This window comes from Phyllostomus discolor, chromosome 3 (assembly GCF_004126475.2).
Source record: "Phyllostomus discolor isolate MPI-MPIP mPhyDis1 chromosome 3, mPhyDis1.pri.v3, whole genome shotgun sequence".
NCBI classification, from domain to species: domain Eukaryota; kingdom Metazoa; phylum Chordata; class Mammalia; order Chiroptera; family Phyllostomidae; genus Phyllostomus; species Phyllostomus discolor.
Window position 1 is genome coordinate 158,898,414 of NC_040905.2, and position 17,770 is coordinate 158,916,183.

Below are 17,770 nucleotides of genomic sequence, written 5' to 3' on the forward strand. Positions count from 1 at the left end.
TTATAGAAACAAAATAAAAGAATGTAAATTGAGACTGCATTCGGCATAGGCTTTACCAGAGAACTTGCCAGTCTGCCTTTGCTGTATTGCAGCCTTGTTTTCCATCTGAATTTGGTCATTCAGCTCTACCTCCTGCCTGCACTTGTGCCCCTCTGTCATTATTTACCTTAACTCATTGTTTTCTACCATCTTTACAGTAAAGTATGTCAAAATGCAGGAATATTCCTTTTTGTACCTTCATTATGAGAGTTGGAAACTATGTACATTTCATTTCTATGCTATTTTTTACAGTATAAAAGCCAGAACATTTGAATCAAACTAAAACCTGCCTTTTTATAGCTCTGTGCCCACAAATACACCCTAAATCTACAGCTGACCTAGAAATCAAAAGTCTCTCAATTTCAAGTGTTATGCAAAGGGTTAGAAGCATTGAACTGAAGTTTGCGGGCTACATGGAGAGCTTTAATCTAGATTACAACCGTGAACAGCATTATATCTTAGCCTAAGCCCTAACTAGCAGGTGTTGAAGGGCCAAGCAGTCATCCTGTATCTTAAGTACAAAGAGAAACTGCTGGCGACTGGAACCACGAAACCACTCACTGAGGCTTCTGCTGTACAGGGAGCTTCGGTGACACAAAGCCAGATTTTTCAAGTGTATGAACATGTTAAGTGACTTCATGAACAATTTTTAAACTTAATGTGCTTGTTTTGAGTTCCCAGGACCGTAACTTAAAAGACATTGGTTTAAGGTTTTATTTTATGTATTCTCATTCTCTCAGTGGTCCTGGCCACTCTCTTCATACTACTTTGCAGAATTATTTGACAGACATTAAAGAGAAAAGGACACGTTGCCGCAGTGATCCACATTGTCTTTATCTTCATTTACAAGTACTAAATGTTTATACTACTTTCATTGAGAGATGGCAGGGAAAAATATTTAAAAATCAGGAATTCTGTGCAGCACCCATGTGCTTACTGAACTCCTTGAAAATAGTGACTCTTCAAGTCACAATCCCAAATTGTGCTTATTTTATTTGTGCTGGGAGAATGCAGAATAAATTCAAAAGAGTCCTAATTACAAAATGCTTACAATTGCTGAGTTATAGGTTAAGCAGTATGGAAGTACAACTGAATTTCTGACCAGTCCAGTTACCTCTGGGGCCCCTTCCATATTCAAGAAAATAGTAATTACTGAAAAAGAGAGGTGATAGGATTTGTTTGAATAATTTAACATAAATATGTCAAGTAAAGGCTAAATGGAAACTAATACTTCTATGTACAAAAAATAACATAACACTATGCCTGTCCCATAGAATCCAAAGTCTCCAGAAAGTGTACTTTTATTAAAGTAGAAATGAGAAGATGGACGCTCAGATGGAAAACTCGTCCTGAGTTGCACAGTGTATAAATAATACAGCTCAAATTAGAACTGTACTTTTCTAGTTCCTTGACACTTGCTTTGCTCTGTGAACACTATAGCTCATCACCACAGTGAGTATTAAGGAAAGAGTGGACAACTCCCAAAGTGTTTGCAAACCCAGCCTCCCCCATGGGCTTCCACAGCCCACATCACTGAGGCTGCTTCCCCACTGTCACTGTGGCTGTGACAAGTAACTCAGCATGGATCCAGGTGCCCCACCTTAACTTTCGACCTAAAAAACCATCTTATCGGAGCATTAACCTATGGATGGTGTAATGTAATTTACTTCATTTTAGTATTTCATTTGCTACTTTACAGCATAACTAATCTGAGGCAATGACACAACATGGGGAGTCAGCAGTGATTCAGCTGCATCAGAGTTGCTCCTGCAGGTGCGGAAGTGAAGTGCCGCTCTCCCTAACTGACCCCCGCCATGACCCCTTACCTCAGATACCTCTTTGTGTATCTTCAACTTCTTATAAACCAAGACCTATCAATTAGTGGCACACTGCTTATTGTCATGACTTGTAAATAGCAAAATTTTCATGTAATGATTACAATCTTAGATAAAAAGAGTCCCCCCCATATACTCTTCATGGCTGCTAATACTGTATTTCTATTAGTAGAATTATAATTAACATTTCAGTTTAAAAGCCATATTGACATGGCATTTTTTTTTAATTGTTGGCCAGGTCTAAATATAAAGCAAAATGTAAAATACTACTTTTTAATTCAACAACAGAGGCTAGAAGCTATAGTTGTAATTATCTGGGTTCCTGCTGCGTGGCAGGTCCCATGTCATCACTTTCATACACAGTACCTATAGTGTTCAGAACGCTCTCAAAAGCTGGTTATCATTATGTTTCACAGATGAGAAAACAGTTAAACTAAAAATTCAAGTAACTGTTTTCTAACTAATAGCTAGTAAGCAGCAGAGCCAAAATTCTAATACATGAATCGGTCAGGCCCAAGAGTGCTGTTCATTCCAGTGGGCCACACAGACACACAGTTGCTTTTGAAGTGACAATGGCAGGGCCAATACATGCAATACATGCCACACGTAATTCAAGAGTTGTGCCTTTTTAGCTGGGAAGACTGCCTAGGAATTTTTAAATATACACTTGGAAATACTTATGATAGAAATCTCAGAGCTAGAGGTCTTTGATTGTGTTCTTAGTCTTTAGTCAAAATGAGTTTTTCCAAGGAATGAATGACATATAAATAACTTTCAGGTGGGTTTCAGGTGGGTTTTTGTTTAACATTACTTTCTTAAGTCATATTAGGAAGACAATTGAAGAAGGAGACAGATGACTAAAAACTGAATCCTAGTTTGAGCAGCCATGTCACCTTGCACAGTCCCTTAATACACTTCACATTGACCCTTTGAGGGAGCCGGACCCTTCTGAGAACCCGATGAACAGTTTAAACCCTACTTGAAAAACAGAAGACACCTGCACACTCTGTGCACTGACTTCACAGAGTTCACGGACACACAAGCCCTTTGGAGGTCTGTTCTACAGGTTAGGAACCTCTGCCAGGGGGTCTTTTCTTCCACTTCCTCATGAAATTGGGATGCGTAAGACTATTTCTGGAACTCTTGAAATCCTGAAAGTTGATTCCAAATCCAGAGATCAATAGATTAATAATATGAATTGTAAAATAAGTGTTAAATCTTAGACCTTAAGAGATTAGCTCTTTCCAGGTAAAATAGACAGACAAACCCTCTAAACTAGAGGGTTTGCTTCAAATAGTGTTACTGGCTGATGTGTGTCTCTGCTACCACACCAGGTTTAAATGCTTTTTTGTCTATGAGAGACTTAGAAATGACAGAGCGTAAACCAAATCGTGTCACATGCATTCTTTAACACTAGCGCTTTTCAATTTGATAAAAGAACCTTAGTAAAATATGGGTTTATTTTATTCTTTTTCTAGTTTGGGGCTTTTTATTTAAAGTTTCAAAACGCATTTTTTGGCTTCATCTCTTTAATGGGAACATTCTTGCAAGGGCCCAGAATCTTCTCAGGAACTTCTTTCCTGTGAAAGTGTCCTAGGCTCTTCCTGCTTCTGAAGAGGTTGTTTGCAGAAGTTGCTCTGCCTTCGGTCCCTGTTCTGTGACATAGGGTTAATAATACTATCAATCTCCTAGAACTATTATGATTTAATGAATTGCTGCATGTAAAGCATTTAGAGGCATGCTTGGCACAAAGAAAATGCCTGATAAATATTGGGAACTATTAAAATTATCATTGTTGGTATTATAAATTTTATTGCTACTACCAATAGGTCCTTTTATCGTTGGATGGAATTTATTTTGTATGTGATCTATGGAAAAATTAATACTATCCAAATGAGAAAGCTGCATATATTTGGAGTACTCTGTGAAGCAAAAGAAAATATTGGTGCTTGATAAATGAAAACCAGACCCATAATAGCATTACAAATTTCAACAGGGGGAAGAATGTGTTCCTTTAAATGGAAATCCAAAATATATCATCTGCTGCTTGATTTGCATACTAGGAGCAATTCCAAAAAAAAAAAATCCAACTGTAAATAATATAGATGATGTTACAACAACTTGATTATTTGTGAGATGGGCAATTTAGCTCCTTTAAAATGAGAAAGTGGTTCACAGGGAATCACTGCCCTGAAGATAAATCTAACTCCTAAAAGTAGAGAGAAGAAACTACTTAGATTCTCCTGTACCACGGCTTCTGTGTTTGCCACCATGCCCGTGCCCTGTGCCTCAGCCTCTCTCCTGCAGGGTGCTCAGTGCCAAGTCCCCACCTGTTTGCTTAGAACAGCGGTCAGCACACAGGGACGTGCTGTCCATTTCCACAAGGTGCCCAGGCAAGGAGTCTTCTTTGTTACAGGCTATGTCTAATAACCTGATATTTTTTTCAATAAGTAAAAACAAAATAAACCAACCCAGAAAAACCAGTTAATTATATTGTAGTGAATACAAATGTCCAATATGAAACTCTAATATCAAAGAATTTAAGTTATTTTCCCCAATAAGAATTCCTTTAACAGCTGCCATGTGCTGTTTCCCAGGTCAGCGTCCTAAATACGAATCCCTTACCTCCCTCTAGGATCTCTCTCTCTCATCTATCTGTCTACCTACCTAACTGTCTTTCTTATTGGCCTCGACACTAGTGAATAGTTTGTGGGTGCATGGTGTTTATTATATTTTCCTCTTGAAATTCTACTTAACAAACTGAAGTTGGTTAGAGTATATGCCCCATCTGAAAAAATAAAGAAAACTTTTAAAAAATATCCTCATCCAAATTGGTTGAATTCATTTATCTCATATTATTCAAAATATCAATCATTTGGTGAAGTTTCTTTAACATTTTAAGTCTTTCACTTTTTAAGTTAATTGTTTGCAAGCATGACAAAGTTTGATCTTTTTATTTCAGAGTGATTTTTTAAAATAAATGAAGGCATCTCTCTCTTCAAGGAGCAGTGCACAAATTTTTTTTGGCTTAATTTGTCTTAAATAGACAGCAAGATTGGACATAGCCTTTGGAAACTTGGAATTATTTCACAAGGTGCTTGCAGCCGGTAGAAAGGCTAATATTAGCTGTTTAAATTGCATCTCTCTCCTGCATGCAGCCCAGCAGCACGTGGAGTGGAGACCTCTCATCTGGCTCCCACCTCTGCCTCTACCTGTGCTGTTTCTTATCTGGAAAAGACAAAGGCATTTTTTAAGAGGTGGCTGGTTGTGGGGTTATTTTTTGTTGGGTTTTTTTTTGTTTTGTTTTGTTTTTGTTTTTTCCTTTACTCTTGTCTTCAGGAAGCTAATTGAAAAGTAAATCAGAAAGGTCTGTGAATTTTTTATATCCATGGTCTTTAGTTCCGTGATTGGGATTTTTAAAATTTTTATTGTACACCTATGCAGGTTACAGTACTAAATTTACACTTTATTACTCTGAGGCTCTAGAGGAACTTACATATTCTGTAGTGTGACTCCAGTGTTAGAACAAAGGCATGAGTTGTACATTGGTGGAAAGTTATACAATAATTATTTTTGTCCTCCCCATTGATTTTTTTAAATGTAGAAACTAGAAAGGGGTCTTTTAGATTTGGAATTACTTTTTATCCATAGGGTATTTAGGAAGGAATAGGCTTATTTCATTTCTGTTTATTATATCGATCCTAAGAATAGCTAATATTCACTGGTATTTTAGAAGCTGCAAATGTATTGACTCGTTTGATACTCTCAGAGGTGTTGGGTGAGGACATTGTGATAATGCTGCTCATAGATGAGGATATATAAGAGGAGACTGAGGCTCTGAGAGTTTCCTACAGACAGAGCTCCTATAGTCACACTCCTTGCTGGGTTCTGACTACCTCATTGCTGCCAGTACGCATCACTGGCCCATGCTCTGCTCTGTCTCGTGACAAAGTGCTCCCTAACTGGAAAAGAGGTGCAGATAAGTCCCCAACACTTGTAGCTAATCTCAGAATACATTCAAGGACAGTTCAATTGCCCACCTCCTTCCCTGGGGCCGCCATCGTAACCCAGCCTCCTCAACAGTGCAGAAAACCATGGAGAGGACACAGGTGGAGGCTGAGTTCACAAATTCAGTGGAAGCTGTCCATGCCTTCATTAATAGTCACTGTGGTGATGAGCTACAGTGCCCAGAGAGCAAAGCAGGCTTCTAAAAACGTTGCCCTCTGTGCTATGGACACATTGAGGGTAATTTGACAAACCAAAGTTACATCTGGGGGTAACATGACAGATGATGCTCTCTGGCTTTGTGAGATGCCTTTGTTTTGCCTGGTATGTGGCAAAGAAAACCCCCCATTCTGCTAGTTCTGGTACAGCCCAGGTGGCCACCATGGTGTCAGTGGAAAGGGAAGAGAACCTGTGTTCTTTGGAATTCAATAAATTTACTCATGATAATTTTTATTAGGTCTCATTTTTCTATTTCCTGTCCTCTAGTTTGCTGCTGTCAGCAAAGTAAACATCTTTTCCTGCATTATGAAGGCAAAAATATCAATCTAGGTCTTAACCAACAATTGGTGGTTGTTAGGTAGTATTTTGTATATTTACTTATTTTTGCTTTGTGTATTGAAGTAGAGATGGGCACATTATTTTCTAAATAAAAGGTAGTTTTTAATAATTTTTTAAAAATGTAATGGAACCAATTAAAAAGAATCATGGAGCTTCTGGAAAAAAAAACATAGCTTGTGTGCTCTATTGGAAGTTGAGTTCTTCTGTCTTACAACAAGGAATAAACTGGTTTATCAAAAACAATTTCTTTTTCACACAAAATTTACTAAGGATTTGTAGAAGTGAAAGAAAATAAAGCACCTAAGCTCTAACGCCGCGCTGGGTTGGAGTAAAGGCCACCCCGCAGCTGAGGGCTCCTCTCGGCTCTGTGGAGCAGGTCCCAAAACAGCCTTGTCTAGTGACAGCACTGATGGGACACTGTAGGAACTTAACTCTCGTGTCCATGCATTAGCCCAGGATAGAATTGGTTCTGTTACACGTCATTTTGCTTCAAGTTGCAGAACCTAAGGAAGCAGCACAGGAGTACTCATGGTACCATAACAATTTGTTCCCTGGAGCCACAGATGGGACTCCGCCTGCCCTCAGACGCTGCCTTTTATTCTCGTCCCTGAAGTCCACGGGCAGCTTCTTTCTCTGAACAAACTGCCCATGAGCCTACTCCCACCACTGCCTCCTGATTTTTAATGTTTGTTTTCTCCCCACCAGGTTCTAATCAAAATTTAAAGTACCAGTCATACCAAAAAAAATAATAAAATTCTCAGCACATCAGAGGTAGAAGCAGTAGAAATCAGCTTGAAAGAGAATCAGAGCATATTCCTACCTAAGCTGAGAGACACAAAACCTCTCTCAATCTTAAAATAACTTCACAGAGATTTCCAAACCCAAGAAGGTTAAGAATACCACAGGGAGATATCTTATTTTAGAGCTCAAACGGACGTGAGGGAATCAATTTGTCCAACACGCCTTGTTTGGCAGATAAGCAATCAAAAGTCTGGACAAGTTGAACAGCTGCCCAAATGGCAAAGTGCAAACTGCCAATAGCCCTAGACAGCAGTCTCATATCCTGGTCAAGTTCTCTAAATTTTTAGGAAGCACTACTGCTGTCCCAAGGCTTCAAAAGGCATGTGCGACTTTTCCTACAGTGTGGAGTAATACAAAAGTATGTACATTCTCCATATGAACACTTAATTTCACATCGATAAAATAATTCATGTGCTGTTTTCTGCCCTGTTTTCCCAGTTAACATCAGGGCATAAAGTCACCTTATAAAACTTATAATTTTAAATACTCCCCAACAAAAGAAATATTTTTTCAAAAACACTAACTGCTAACTTGAAAAATCAAATGCAAAGCAAGTTGTGTGTGTGTGTGTGTGTGTGTGTGTGTGTTTTAATTGACCCACTTAGTTCAATTAGTCCTCCTCAAATAAATACAAAAAAATAACTTATTTTCCCTGGCTGGTGTGGCTCAGTGGATTGAGCGCCAGCCTGTGAACCAAAAGGTCGCCAGTTCGATTCCAGTCAGGACACCTCCCCAGGTTGCTAGCCAGGTCCCTAGCTGGGGCAGGGAGGGTTTGGGGGTATGTGAAAGGCAACCAAAAGATGTTTCTCTCCCTCTCTTTCTTTTTCCCTTCCCCTCTCTCTATAAATAAATAAAACATTTTCTTAAAAAAAAAAAAACTATTTTAACCCAGTCAGGACAAGACATCTCAGATAATATATTCTTTAACATTGCAACATGTTTTCAAGATTTTAAAGCATTTTTCAGTAATTATTCATCACCAATACTCTTTTGAACATAATAGCTTCATCTTTCCAAGGACTCCTCTCCCTGGTTAATATTCAAACATGTGTAGGCACAATATCAGGAAGCCCTGTCCTATTCATCCCATGACTGGGTATAGAAAAGGGGTGTTGTCCTTGCATTTTGAATTCATGATAATGTTTTCAAAGTTTTGCAGGCACTTAAAACAACAGTGGATCTCAAAGTCCATGCCCAGGCTTATTTTTGCACTAAAAACTATAACTAGCAGTTCTCAGCAAATGAAAGGAGAGCCTATAAGTGACCTAATTCTGTCTGAACAGCTCTTTGCTATACGGCTTGTTGTGCACAGAGAACGCAGAAGCCCAGCTCTACCAATCACTCACCTCATCACAACCTTTGTTAGTCTTAGAGGCTCTAGGTTCAAAGCACCAAGTTTAGTTTGCCCAGAACACAAAACCCCGTGTACAGCATGTAAGTAGTATTTGTAAGTGCCTCAATAGAAGAGTCCATTAACTGATGAAATACACTTGAACACGTGCATGAGGAACACTGGTATAATACGAATTCAAAATCTAGCCTCAGCCTTCTCACTGACAAGAGTAGAATGATGAAAATTATTGGTCTTGAAACTATTTACAGGACTACTAAGTGGAGAGTATGCATAAAATGATACATGGAAATGTATTAAATTTATTTTTATAAATATCAGAAAGCCATGGATTCCTAGGAAAGATTAACTTTTTTTTTGTCTTCTTGAACAATGACATTAAGACTGGCTACAAGAGGCAGTTCCTACAACAGTAACAGTCCCAAGATTTTTGCCCATGACAAACCAAGGTCGCCATTTTTGTAGTGCTCTTTGTTTAATGATTCCTCCCTACCATCACTCCCCAAAAGACAAGCACCATTATTACAGTATTGAAAGGAGGTCTCCTTGATGCCAAGAAATAAAAGCAATCTGTTCATGTATAGTAATGGCACATTTTTTCAGTACTGCATTTGAGTTAGGTTTCCATCCATCATCGCCTCAGAGGAATTTGATTAATCCTCACACACTTCTCTTGGATTAGTAGTGTGCTTTGATTGTGTTGCATTAGCAGATGCAAATCATTGTCTGGATAAGGCAGGGAACTGAAAATTAAATAAGCGAATATGCATTACTTGAAGAAGGTCACCCCCCAAAAGTGAAAGAACTTTGTCGATCCAGCCTCCCAGCAGAAACCTCACAATCAGTAGCTATGGAGTAAGCATTTCGTGGCACCAGACACGTGGAAAACGAGCATGTTGTTTTTCCTTCCCACACCCGCCCCATGACCAGAGTTGGTTCGAAAGTTTTTTCGAAATATGTTGCATTGAAAAGTAAGGTCTCATCGACTTGAAACACACTGCTTTTCAACTTCCACTTCCAACCTAGGGTTAATATTTTTAGAATGGCAATCTGCCACCCTTTCTGAAACCTTTTTCTCATTCACCTTTCCACACAGCTCCTTGTGTTGGATTCCAGGAATATAGGATGCATTAGATCTTAGGACTCCTCCAGAACATAGCCCTCTCTCACATCTCCACATCGCAAATGACATTTGACAGAGAACTTACCAGAAATGCTTTTTACCTGAGTGGGCAAGGGGTTCGCCAGAGGAGGCTTTCATTCCAGGTGCAGTCTCCTTAGAGAAAAGTGTCAAAACAGAAGAGGAGCCTCAGTGGTATTTTCAGGATGTAAACATCAGCTTAATAATTAGCTCCACCAAGTGTTGAATTTTTGTTTTTAATTCTTCTCTCTTTAAAATATCAAGTCCTAAATTCTTAAAGCATTCTGTGATACAGTTAATCCTAGGGTCTCATGGTTTTCAGGCAGAATTTTTGTATTTTTTTTAATCCTGGAAAGTACAACCATTATTCAGTAGCAACCTGTTTCCCCTAAAACAATAATAACAATTCATTCTTTAAACTTGAGCGGTATGTCTGAAAACAGTTCATTACCTAATGGTGGAATGTTGGGTGGGCTGGATTCCCTTGTGCTAGATGTGCGTCCCATGTCCACGGCCTTGTCCTCGGACACGCCCTTCAGACATTTGTCATCCTTGATGATGGGGAAGCAGCCTGGCGCTCCGATGACGTGTTGTTGGAGGCATTAACCCCGATTTCTCCATTTTGAAGTTTGGAAAAAGTTTTGTGTATGTTGGTGGCTGAGTGGGGCCCATAGCCAAAAGCCTTTTTATCAGCTCTTAAAGGTTGCTAACTGCTAAATCAAAACTTGGACAGCAGGCTTTTCCCGTGTTGTGGAGATTTATCGTGGGCTCAGAAACGAATCCCGTGGACATGCAGACGTGCTGCTTCCCAGTGGCTGGAACCTGAGGACTTTGTTCAAACCACAATGATCTGATGTCAGGGAGAAAGAGGATCTTTATCAACAAAGTGCTGCCAGAACCCCAGCTGTTTTTAGAGTAGCTGTAATAGATGAATAATGTTACAACCAACTGAGCGAAAGCCTTTTTGCTCAAAAGGATTTTCACTCATGGTGGTGGTATTCCATATCCATGTGTTCATCTCGAAGCACAGTAGTTTCCATCTGACTTTCATTACTTTTCTTGAGAGGATCAGTTTTACAACTGGAATCAGAAAAGCAGTCAAAGTAATTGAAAGTGGCAATCAGTGAAATATAACAATTTTAGCTTGGGAACATATGTTTCATTTATAAGGAAAGTATTTTTGTCCATAAATCCTGGACCCGTGTTTTCCCAGGGCAGCAAAGGGACCATGTACACGTTCTGATGCTACGCCCCATGTCTCGGTGATGCTCCTCCGGGGACTGGCAACTCCTCACCTCCCAAGGAAATCTATTCCCTTTTTGATTCTGACAGTTTGCAAATGCTTTGTTATATTGGAGATAAAATCTCTATTTCTGTAGTTGCATCCTTTCGAACTGAAAAACTTGGGTCTCAACAGAGTAAACCTGAACCTCTCTTTAGATACACGTGGGTAGCTCTGCATTTTCCTTTGCCAAGTTGTATTACATACTTATATTCCTTTCTTGCATGGAATAGCTTTCACTTCCTTAATCATTTTGGCCACTCTCCCTGGAAGAAGCTTAAACTTGCCTGTATTTCTCTTAAAGGCTTTCAATCAGAATACCTGCATTAATACTCTTTGTTACTAGGAATAGCAAAGGTAAATGAAAGACATGATCTAGAGGTCAGAACAAGTAGTAACCAAGTTAACAAACATAGTTACAGTCTACAATACCCAATGTACAGAATTGCCAAGGAAGCTCTGAGGTCCCCAGGTACGAAGGGCAGGCCTTCTGAGATGGGGGCGAACATTTTACAATGGGAAGGAAACAGTGTGACCCAGGATGTGGCATGGCACTGAGGAAGGAGAGCCTCATTTTCCAAAACTGAAGCCGAATCTAGAGTTTAGAAGTTTAGAAGGTGAGTGGAACGAGAGGAGTCTGGAGAAGTGCAGAGCTTTGTAACCATTGTTGAGAGTTTGGGTTTTATTTGAAGTGTAAGGGGAAGCCATTGTTGGGTCTGAAGAAGAGATGTTACAGTGTCTGAAACAATGTTTTTAAAAAGTGTTTTCCTGCTGTATGGAGAACAGTGCAAAGGATAAAAGTAGAAGTGGGGCAACCAATTAGAAAGCAGTTCTCATAATCCAAAGAGAGGTCCATGTGACACCACAGCCCCATGAGGTACAAACAGGAAGCACTAAGACAAAGTCATAGCAGACTGCCTGCCTGTGATTAGCCTGCCTGTGACTCTGCTATTAGCATAGCAGACTGCACCAGCCTGAGCAAGTTTCTCAACCTCTGTGCATCTCAGCTTTCTCTTTTGTGAGAGGAAGATCATCACAGGACTTACTTCATAGAGTTGCTGTGAGGGTTAAGTGAGTCACCTGTTGTCACAAACTGCGTAGACTGTTTCACTGTCAGGGCATGCCATGTCACGTTTTTCACACTCAGGCAGTATCTCAGTTTTTGTCTGAGAATGAGAAGGAGAATGACTGAGGAATATGACCAGATAATTGTTTATTTTCCTTTGCAAACTATATTTTGCTGATGCAGTGGAGAAAGACAATGTGAGAAAAGGCATTCTGTGGACAATTAGTTATGGGTTTGTTTTTTTTTTTTTGGTAGTCCACCTTGTCCTTTTGTAAATGACCTGAGACTTTGCATTTCTTTAACACTGCGTGACATGTTTTGAATCTTGCTTAAAAACCGAATCCTGCAATATTATTGGAACTCCTCAAGTGTAGTGTGGAACAGTACTATAACAATGCCTTAGGCTGTGTCCCAGGCCATTTCTTCCTCTGAAATATTCACCTAGTAGAATAATATTCCTGTTTTACAGGCATCCCAGGAAGCGACTACGTGAATGCCAACTACATTGATGGTTATAGGAAACAAAATGCCTACATCGCAACACAGGGATCTCTCCCAGAAACGTTCGGGGACTTCTGGAGAATGATTTGGGAGCAGCGGAGTGCCACCATTGTCATGATGACAAAACTAGAAGAACGGTCCAGGGTAAGACAGTCCCTATGTTGCATCTTTTCTGTTCAGAACCTAGCCTTCAGCTTTGACCTTCTAACAAACGTCCATTGTGAACGGATATCAACAGCTCTGATTACACCACCTTTCGACACTTCTGAGTCTTTCAGAAGTGAACTTCTCTCATGTTACAATGTGTGGTTACCAAAACAAACAAAAGAAAACAGTACTCAAAGAAGAACCAACATTTTCAAAAATACTGAATAACAACACACAGACTTTTGGGGAGAAGTTCACCAATATCTACTTCCCAGTATTTTCCACTTTCTCTTCCTCACTGCCTACAGTATGAGATCTCAAATTCTGTGACACTGGATCTTTTTAAATTATTCAAATTAGCACAAATTAAGTCAGTGCAGCCAGAAAAATTATGTGGGTTAATACACGGTTGAGAAAACACATAAATGCGTGGAGGGTATTTTGCTAGTTTAGCCTTCTCCAGAATGAATAGATTTTAATAATGGACTCATTGCCTATTAGAGTCTAAGAAAGGAGTTTTATTCATCATGTGGGTCTAATGTTATGGTGCATGGCACGTAAGTTAAATGCTGCTGATTTGCAAAACTAAAACATAACAGGTAAGCCACATTCCCAGGAAAATATGCAGATATTATAGCCAGTTGATGAAAAACAATCTTTAACCTTGAGACTTTAATGAAGGAGTCTCCGAAGATGACATGCACCCTCACAGAATACTGGGACATTCCAGGCAGAATTTGAAACTGCTGGTGAGTTGTCTTTCACGGTGGTCACAGTAGCTCAGAAAGGACATAGAGAAGGAAGCCAGAGCCCAAGCCCCCATCTGTTGTGTGACAGTTGAGGTTTTTTAAATGATCTTCTAAGCTCCATTCATGGCAGTTGCTCGTAGTCCAGGTGTGTATCTGAGGAAGCGTCGAAAGCTGCCAAGAGGATTTATAAGGGAAAAGCTCATGCTTCAGAAAATACGAAAAGTCCCAGCTGTTACCTTACAGATAAGGAGTTGAGAATTAAAACGATGTAGTTCACAACTGGTTTTGCAAACCTAAAAAAGCAATCAGATCTTTTTAAAACCCGTGAATTCTATAGATATATTAAAATATCATCTGAAATGAAATGTAGATAAAAACTGTTATGACTATGGGGACAAATATCTTTACATACAAACTCCAAAGGAGATAAATGGATCTATTATTGATTTGTACTTAGGGTAATCCCTATATAACAAGCCAATTCTTTAAAAACAACCTTCTAACCCAAATGATTCTTGAATATACCTGTTAATAATTATAACAATGTCTAACATATATTAGGTGTGTTGATATTTTACAACAACCCTGTAAGATAAATACTACTGTGATCTGTACCTGACATACAAGTAAACTAAGGCTGGAACATTCCAGAAAGTCACCCAAGGTCATACAGCTACCCAGGGCAGCATTGGGAATTGAAGACACATAGGCTGAACCCAGCACACATGTGCTTAGCCATAGTCCATACTTGCATGAAGCTGAGGCAGCTAGACTGTTACATTTTGGCATGAATGTAAATCCAAGCCACCCGGATCACTCTGCCTGGAGATGCTGGCTGGTAACAAGCAGTCATTTGCAGAAGCTGTTTTCAGTAAAACACACATTTTATCTTGACACTGCAGGCCTTCATTAAACCATGCACAGAAACTTGTTTTGAAATAACCAAATGAAATTCTGCCCCCTTTCTCCCTAATTGCTTCTAATAATAAAGTTAGTTCTAACGGCCCCACTGCCGCTGCAACATCTGATGGTAATGAGCAGCGGTTCTTGGTGGAAGGCACCGTGACTTCAGTACCTGCAGTTTATCTTTGTGTTGCAGGCTACCTTTCTTTCCCCTGCCTCAGACAGAGGAACTTATTTGAAAGTTACTAAAGGAACCTCTGTTCCCTCCCTTCATTAAATTACATTAATTACTCTTTGCTCTTGCAAGTTAGCTTTCTCTTTGTTAAATGGCCTAAAGGAGGCCAATTAAAATGCTGTCTGGTGATTTCTATTCTGCGGTGATTCAGCCAGGACTCGAACTTGTGGTGACCTGCATAAACCGACACTGAGGAGTCTCAACCATTATCAATCTGACCACACAAATGAGCCCTGACCCTCAAGGCCCCAAAGCCCTTTGTTCTCCAGTCTGGAATACTTGAGAATAAATGACTGAAGGTAGCAGAGGGATCTCACGGAGTACCGGTGCCTCAAACGATCCCACCTATTCTTCTATCTTCTCCTTCACATCCACCCACCTCACGTTTTTTCCCCCAAGCAGTGGCTCCATCACCTCGAGTCTCAGCAGGGGAAGGGCAAGGCATTCCTGGATTCTCAAACAAGACCTTGGATTGAGTTTTGCTATAAAAACAGTGTTATAAATAGTGGTTACTTATTACTGAAATATATAGCTTCATACTTTAGGAACTTTGTGGGTTATGTGGGCTGACCTGGAGACTCAATGAATTCCCAATTCCCAGCAGCCAACTTCAAAGCAGACATTTGAACCGGCTTTGGCTTTGGTGGGGAATTGCCTGTAGTCTCCCTCATAAATGGAGGTGGTCCACCAAGTTCAAATGCATTACTTCTCTAAGAGCTGAACCCTAAAATTTCATTATTTTGATTAAGGCTCAGGTTCTTGAAATAATATTCATCCCCTTGGTATATGGAGGAAAAGTGTGCATGTATACATGCAAATACATATGAGTGTTATAAGTATTGAGTGCCTGTTTACTGAAGAATTGGCCTGGGGAAGAGAAGAAAAGGAAAGGGAAGAAAGGACAGCAAGATATCACACAAGACTCTGGGGACGTCACCGTCAGAGAGAAGGGAAGCTACATGTTGTAGTTCCAAGTGGAGTGTCTCACCATCGTATGTCTAGGTTTAGATTCCGATTCTAATGCTTACTTGCTGTGTAATAATGAGCAAGTTACTGGATCGCTCAAAATCTCTTTTCTCCTTTTTGGCTTACATAGTGGGGTTCTTATGGGATACTGACTGAGATAAGGAATGTGACAAGGTGGCTCAGTGCATCTCAACTATTGTTGTTTGGCTTGAATAAGAGGAGTTGGAGGCTTTACCATTATAACTTTACTTCCCTTAAAGCTGTTTTTCAAATAATTCAATTTTTTCTTTCCAAATGAAATGAGTTTGCTTCTCTTTGACTGACGGTGAATCCTGACCAAATTCATGAGTCCCTGCACACAGCAGACCCTGCCCACTGTCCCAGTGTAGCAATCCATGCATTATGGTCTAGAGGAGAGTGGGGCTGAGTATAGTGGGGGAGGGAGGCTGCACTTGCCTTTCCCCAGGACAGAATCTCCAGAACAGAGAGCCTGACACAGAAACTCATTTATCAGTCTGCAAACAGACCTTGGCTCTTCTGGCTGCTACTTCCACTGCAGCCATATCTGGAAGGAATACAGTATGAAAATAGTGAGTGATATAGGCAGGAGTTACATATGGTAATAATTGTCAGTAAAGTTTGTGTATTCTTGGTATGATGTTTCTCTTTGGTTCTGTTTTGCATTCTCCCTCCCCATTCTTATTTATTTGGTGATGCTAGAGAATTATCTCTACTTAAAACCTATCTCCTGGTTTGTCGAGCTTTCTGTTTTGCCTGCGCCATGCTCACTGTTACCTGGTCTCTCTGGCCTACTGTGGATAAAGCAGCAGTGCTTGTAACCTTTGCTGAGTGGGAAGAGCTTACTCACTCAAAGGGCTGTTAGGTTCCTTAGCAGGTGATAGAAATTCAGTTGGCCTTAGAACTGACCATTCTTAGGTTTGAATGGCTAGAGAAGGTCTTACACATGTGAGGTATGACTTAGGACTTCAGCTGGCCATTTGACAACTTAGGTTCTTTGATTTTCCAGTACAATTACTCCCTCTCAGATGTGGCCGTGAAAGGGTTTTAACCCTAACTGAGATTATTTGTATGGTGTGTACACTCAGTTTTCAGCCCCAAAGAGAAAATGTGTATGTTGAATGTTTTCTGAATTTCATGCAGATACATAATGAAACAAAACAAAATATAAGGCCAAAATCTGGAGATTTTGAAGGTAAAATATGATCGCTGTCTGAAACACACAGATCAATTTAAAGCCTTGTAAAATGCACTGTGACATGAGATACTGTTCGTGGGTTTTATTCCACAGTTTCCATCTTTTTTGCCAAATCCTCTCAAGTTCTGTGTAGTTCATTGATTCTGTAGAAAATCATTCCTGTGCCCTAGAATGTGGTTTCTAATTGTTTCCATGCTTCATAATATGCCAATAAGCACATGAGTTGGTTTGGGCAACCACACGTAGGGAGGAAAAAGTTTGGAAAAAATGAAACACTGGTAGGCGAGGAAAACATATGCAGCTGGGATTTCCACTCCAAGGGTGTTATTTGTGGGCAACAGGGACGCACGGTCGGCAGCCTCATGTGAAGAATTGGAGTCTCACAGGTAGTATTTGCCAAAGAGATTCCTGGCCTGGGAAGCTCTATTATTTTGTTGATTGCCCACTTTTTTCCTTTACTTACCTGCTTTTGACTATTTTTCATCGACCTTGTTTCCCATCTTGAAGTGCATAAGATGGAGGGAATAGGTGAACCTCATGCTCAGCAAATTCTTGAGCATCCCTGTTTAGTATGAGAAGCTGAAATGGCTTAACAAAGGTGAAGGGAGAGTTGGCTCTTGCCAGTTCTCACCTTCTCACTGGCCTGCCTTCAATTACTGCCTACAGTTGACACTCACTGTTGATTCTGTGGTCTTGCCAGCTTCATGGTGGGAGCTGATTCACTCAAAGAGCTGTGATGGCCATGGTCCTTAGTGCTGTAAGTCTCAAGGATGGGGAGTGAAATTCTGACAGTCAACAAATGAGATGTGATTCGTGATTTGAATTGTCCTCTGTTGTGAGTCACACTGATGTGCAGTAAAAGCCTAGAGATAGAAGTGAGGAATTCTATTCTTGATTTCCAAACTCGCTAAGCCCTATTTTCTCTTTGCAAACAGAGACTTGTAAGAACCTGTGGACAGCGCCTACTGGCAGAGC

The 17,770-nt window shown here is 40.1% G+C and overlaps 1 protein-coding gene across 43 annotated transcripts in view; it reads left to right on the top strand.

The window, feature by feature from the left end:
* PTPRD (protein tyrosine phosphatase receptor type D) overlaps positions 1-17,770 on the top strand; it is a 1,502,332-nt gene that overhangs the window by 1,420,075 nt on the left and 64,487 nt on the right. For all 43 annotated transcript variants that reach the window (XM_036021603.1, XM_036021605.1, XM_036021607.1 and 40 more), the window contains one exon: positions 12,548-12,723. In XM_036021603.1, coding sequence (XP_035877496.1) covers positions 12,548-12,723 — 176 coding nt within the window. The remainder of the gene's footprint in view (positions 1-12,547; positions 12,724-17,770) is intronic.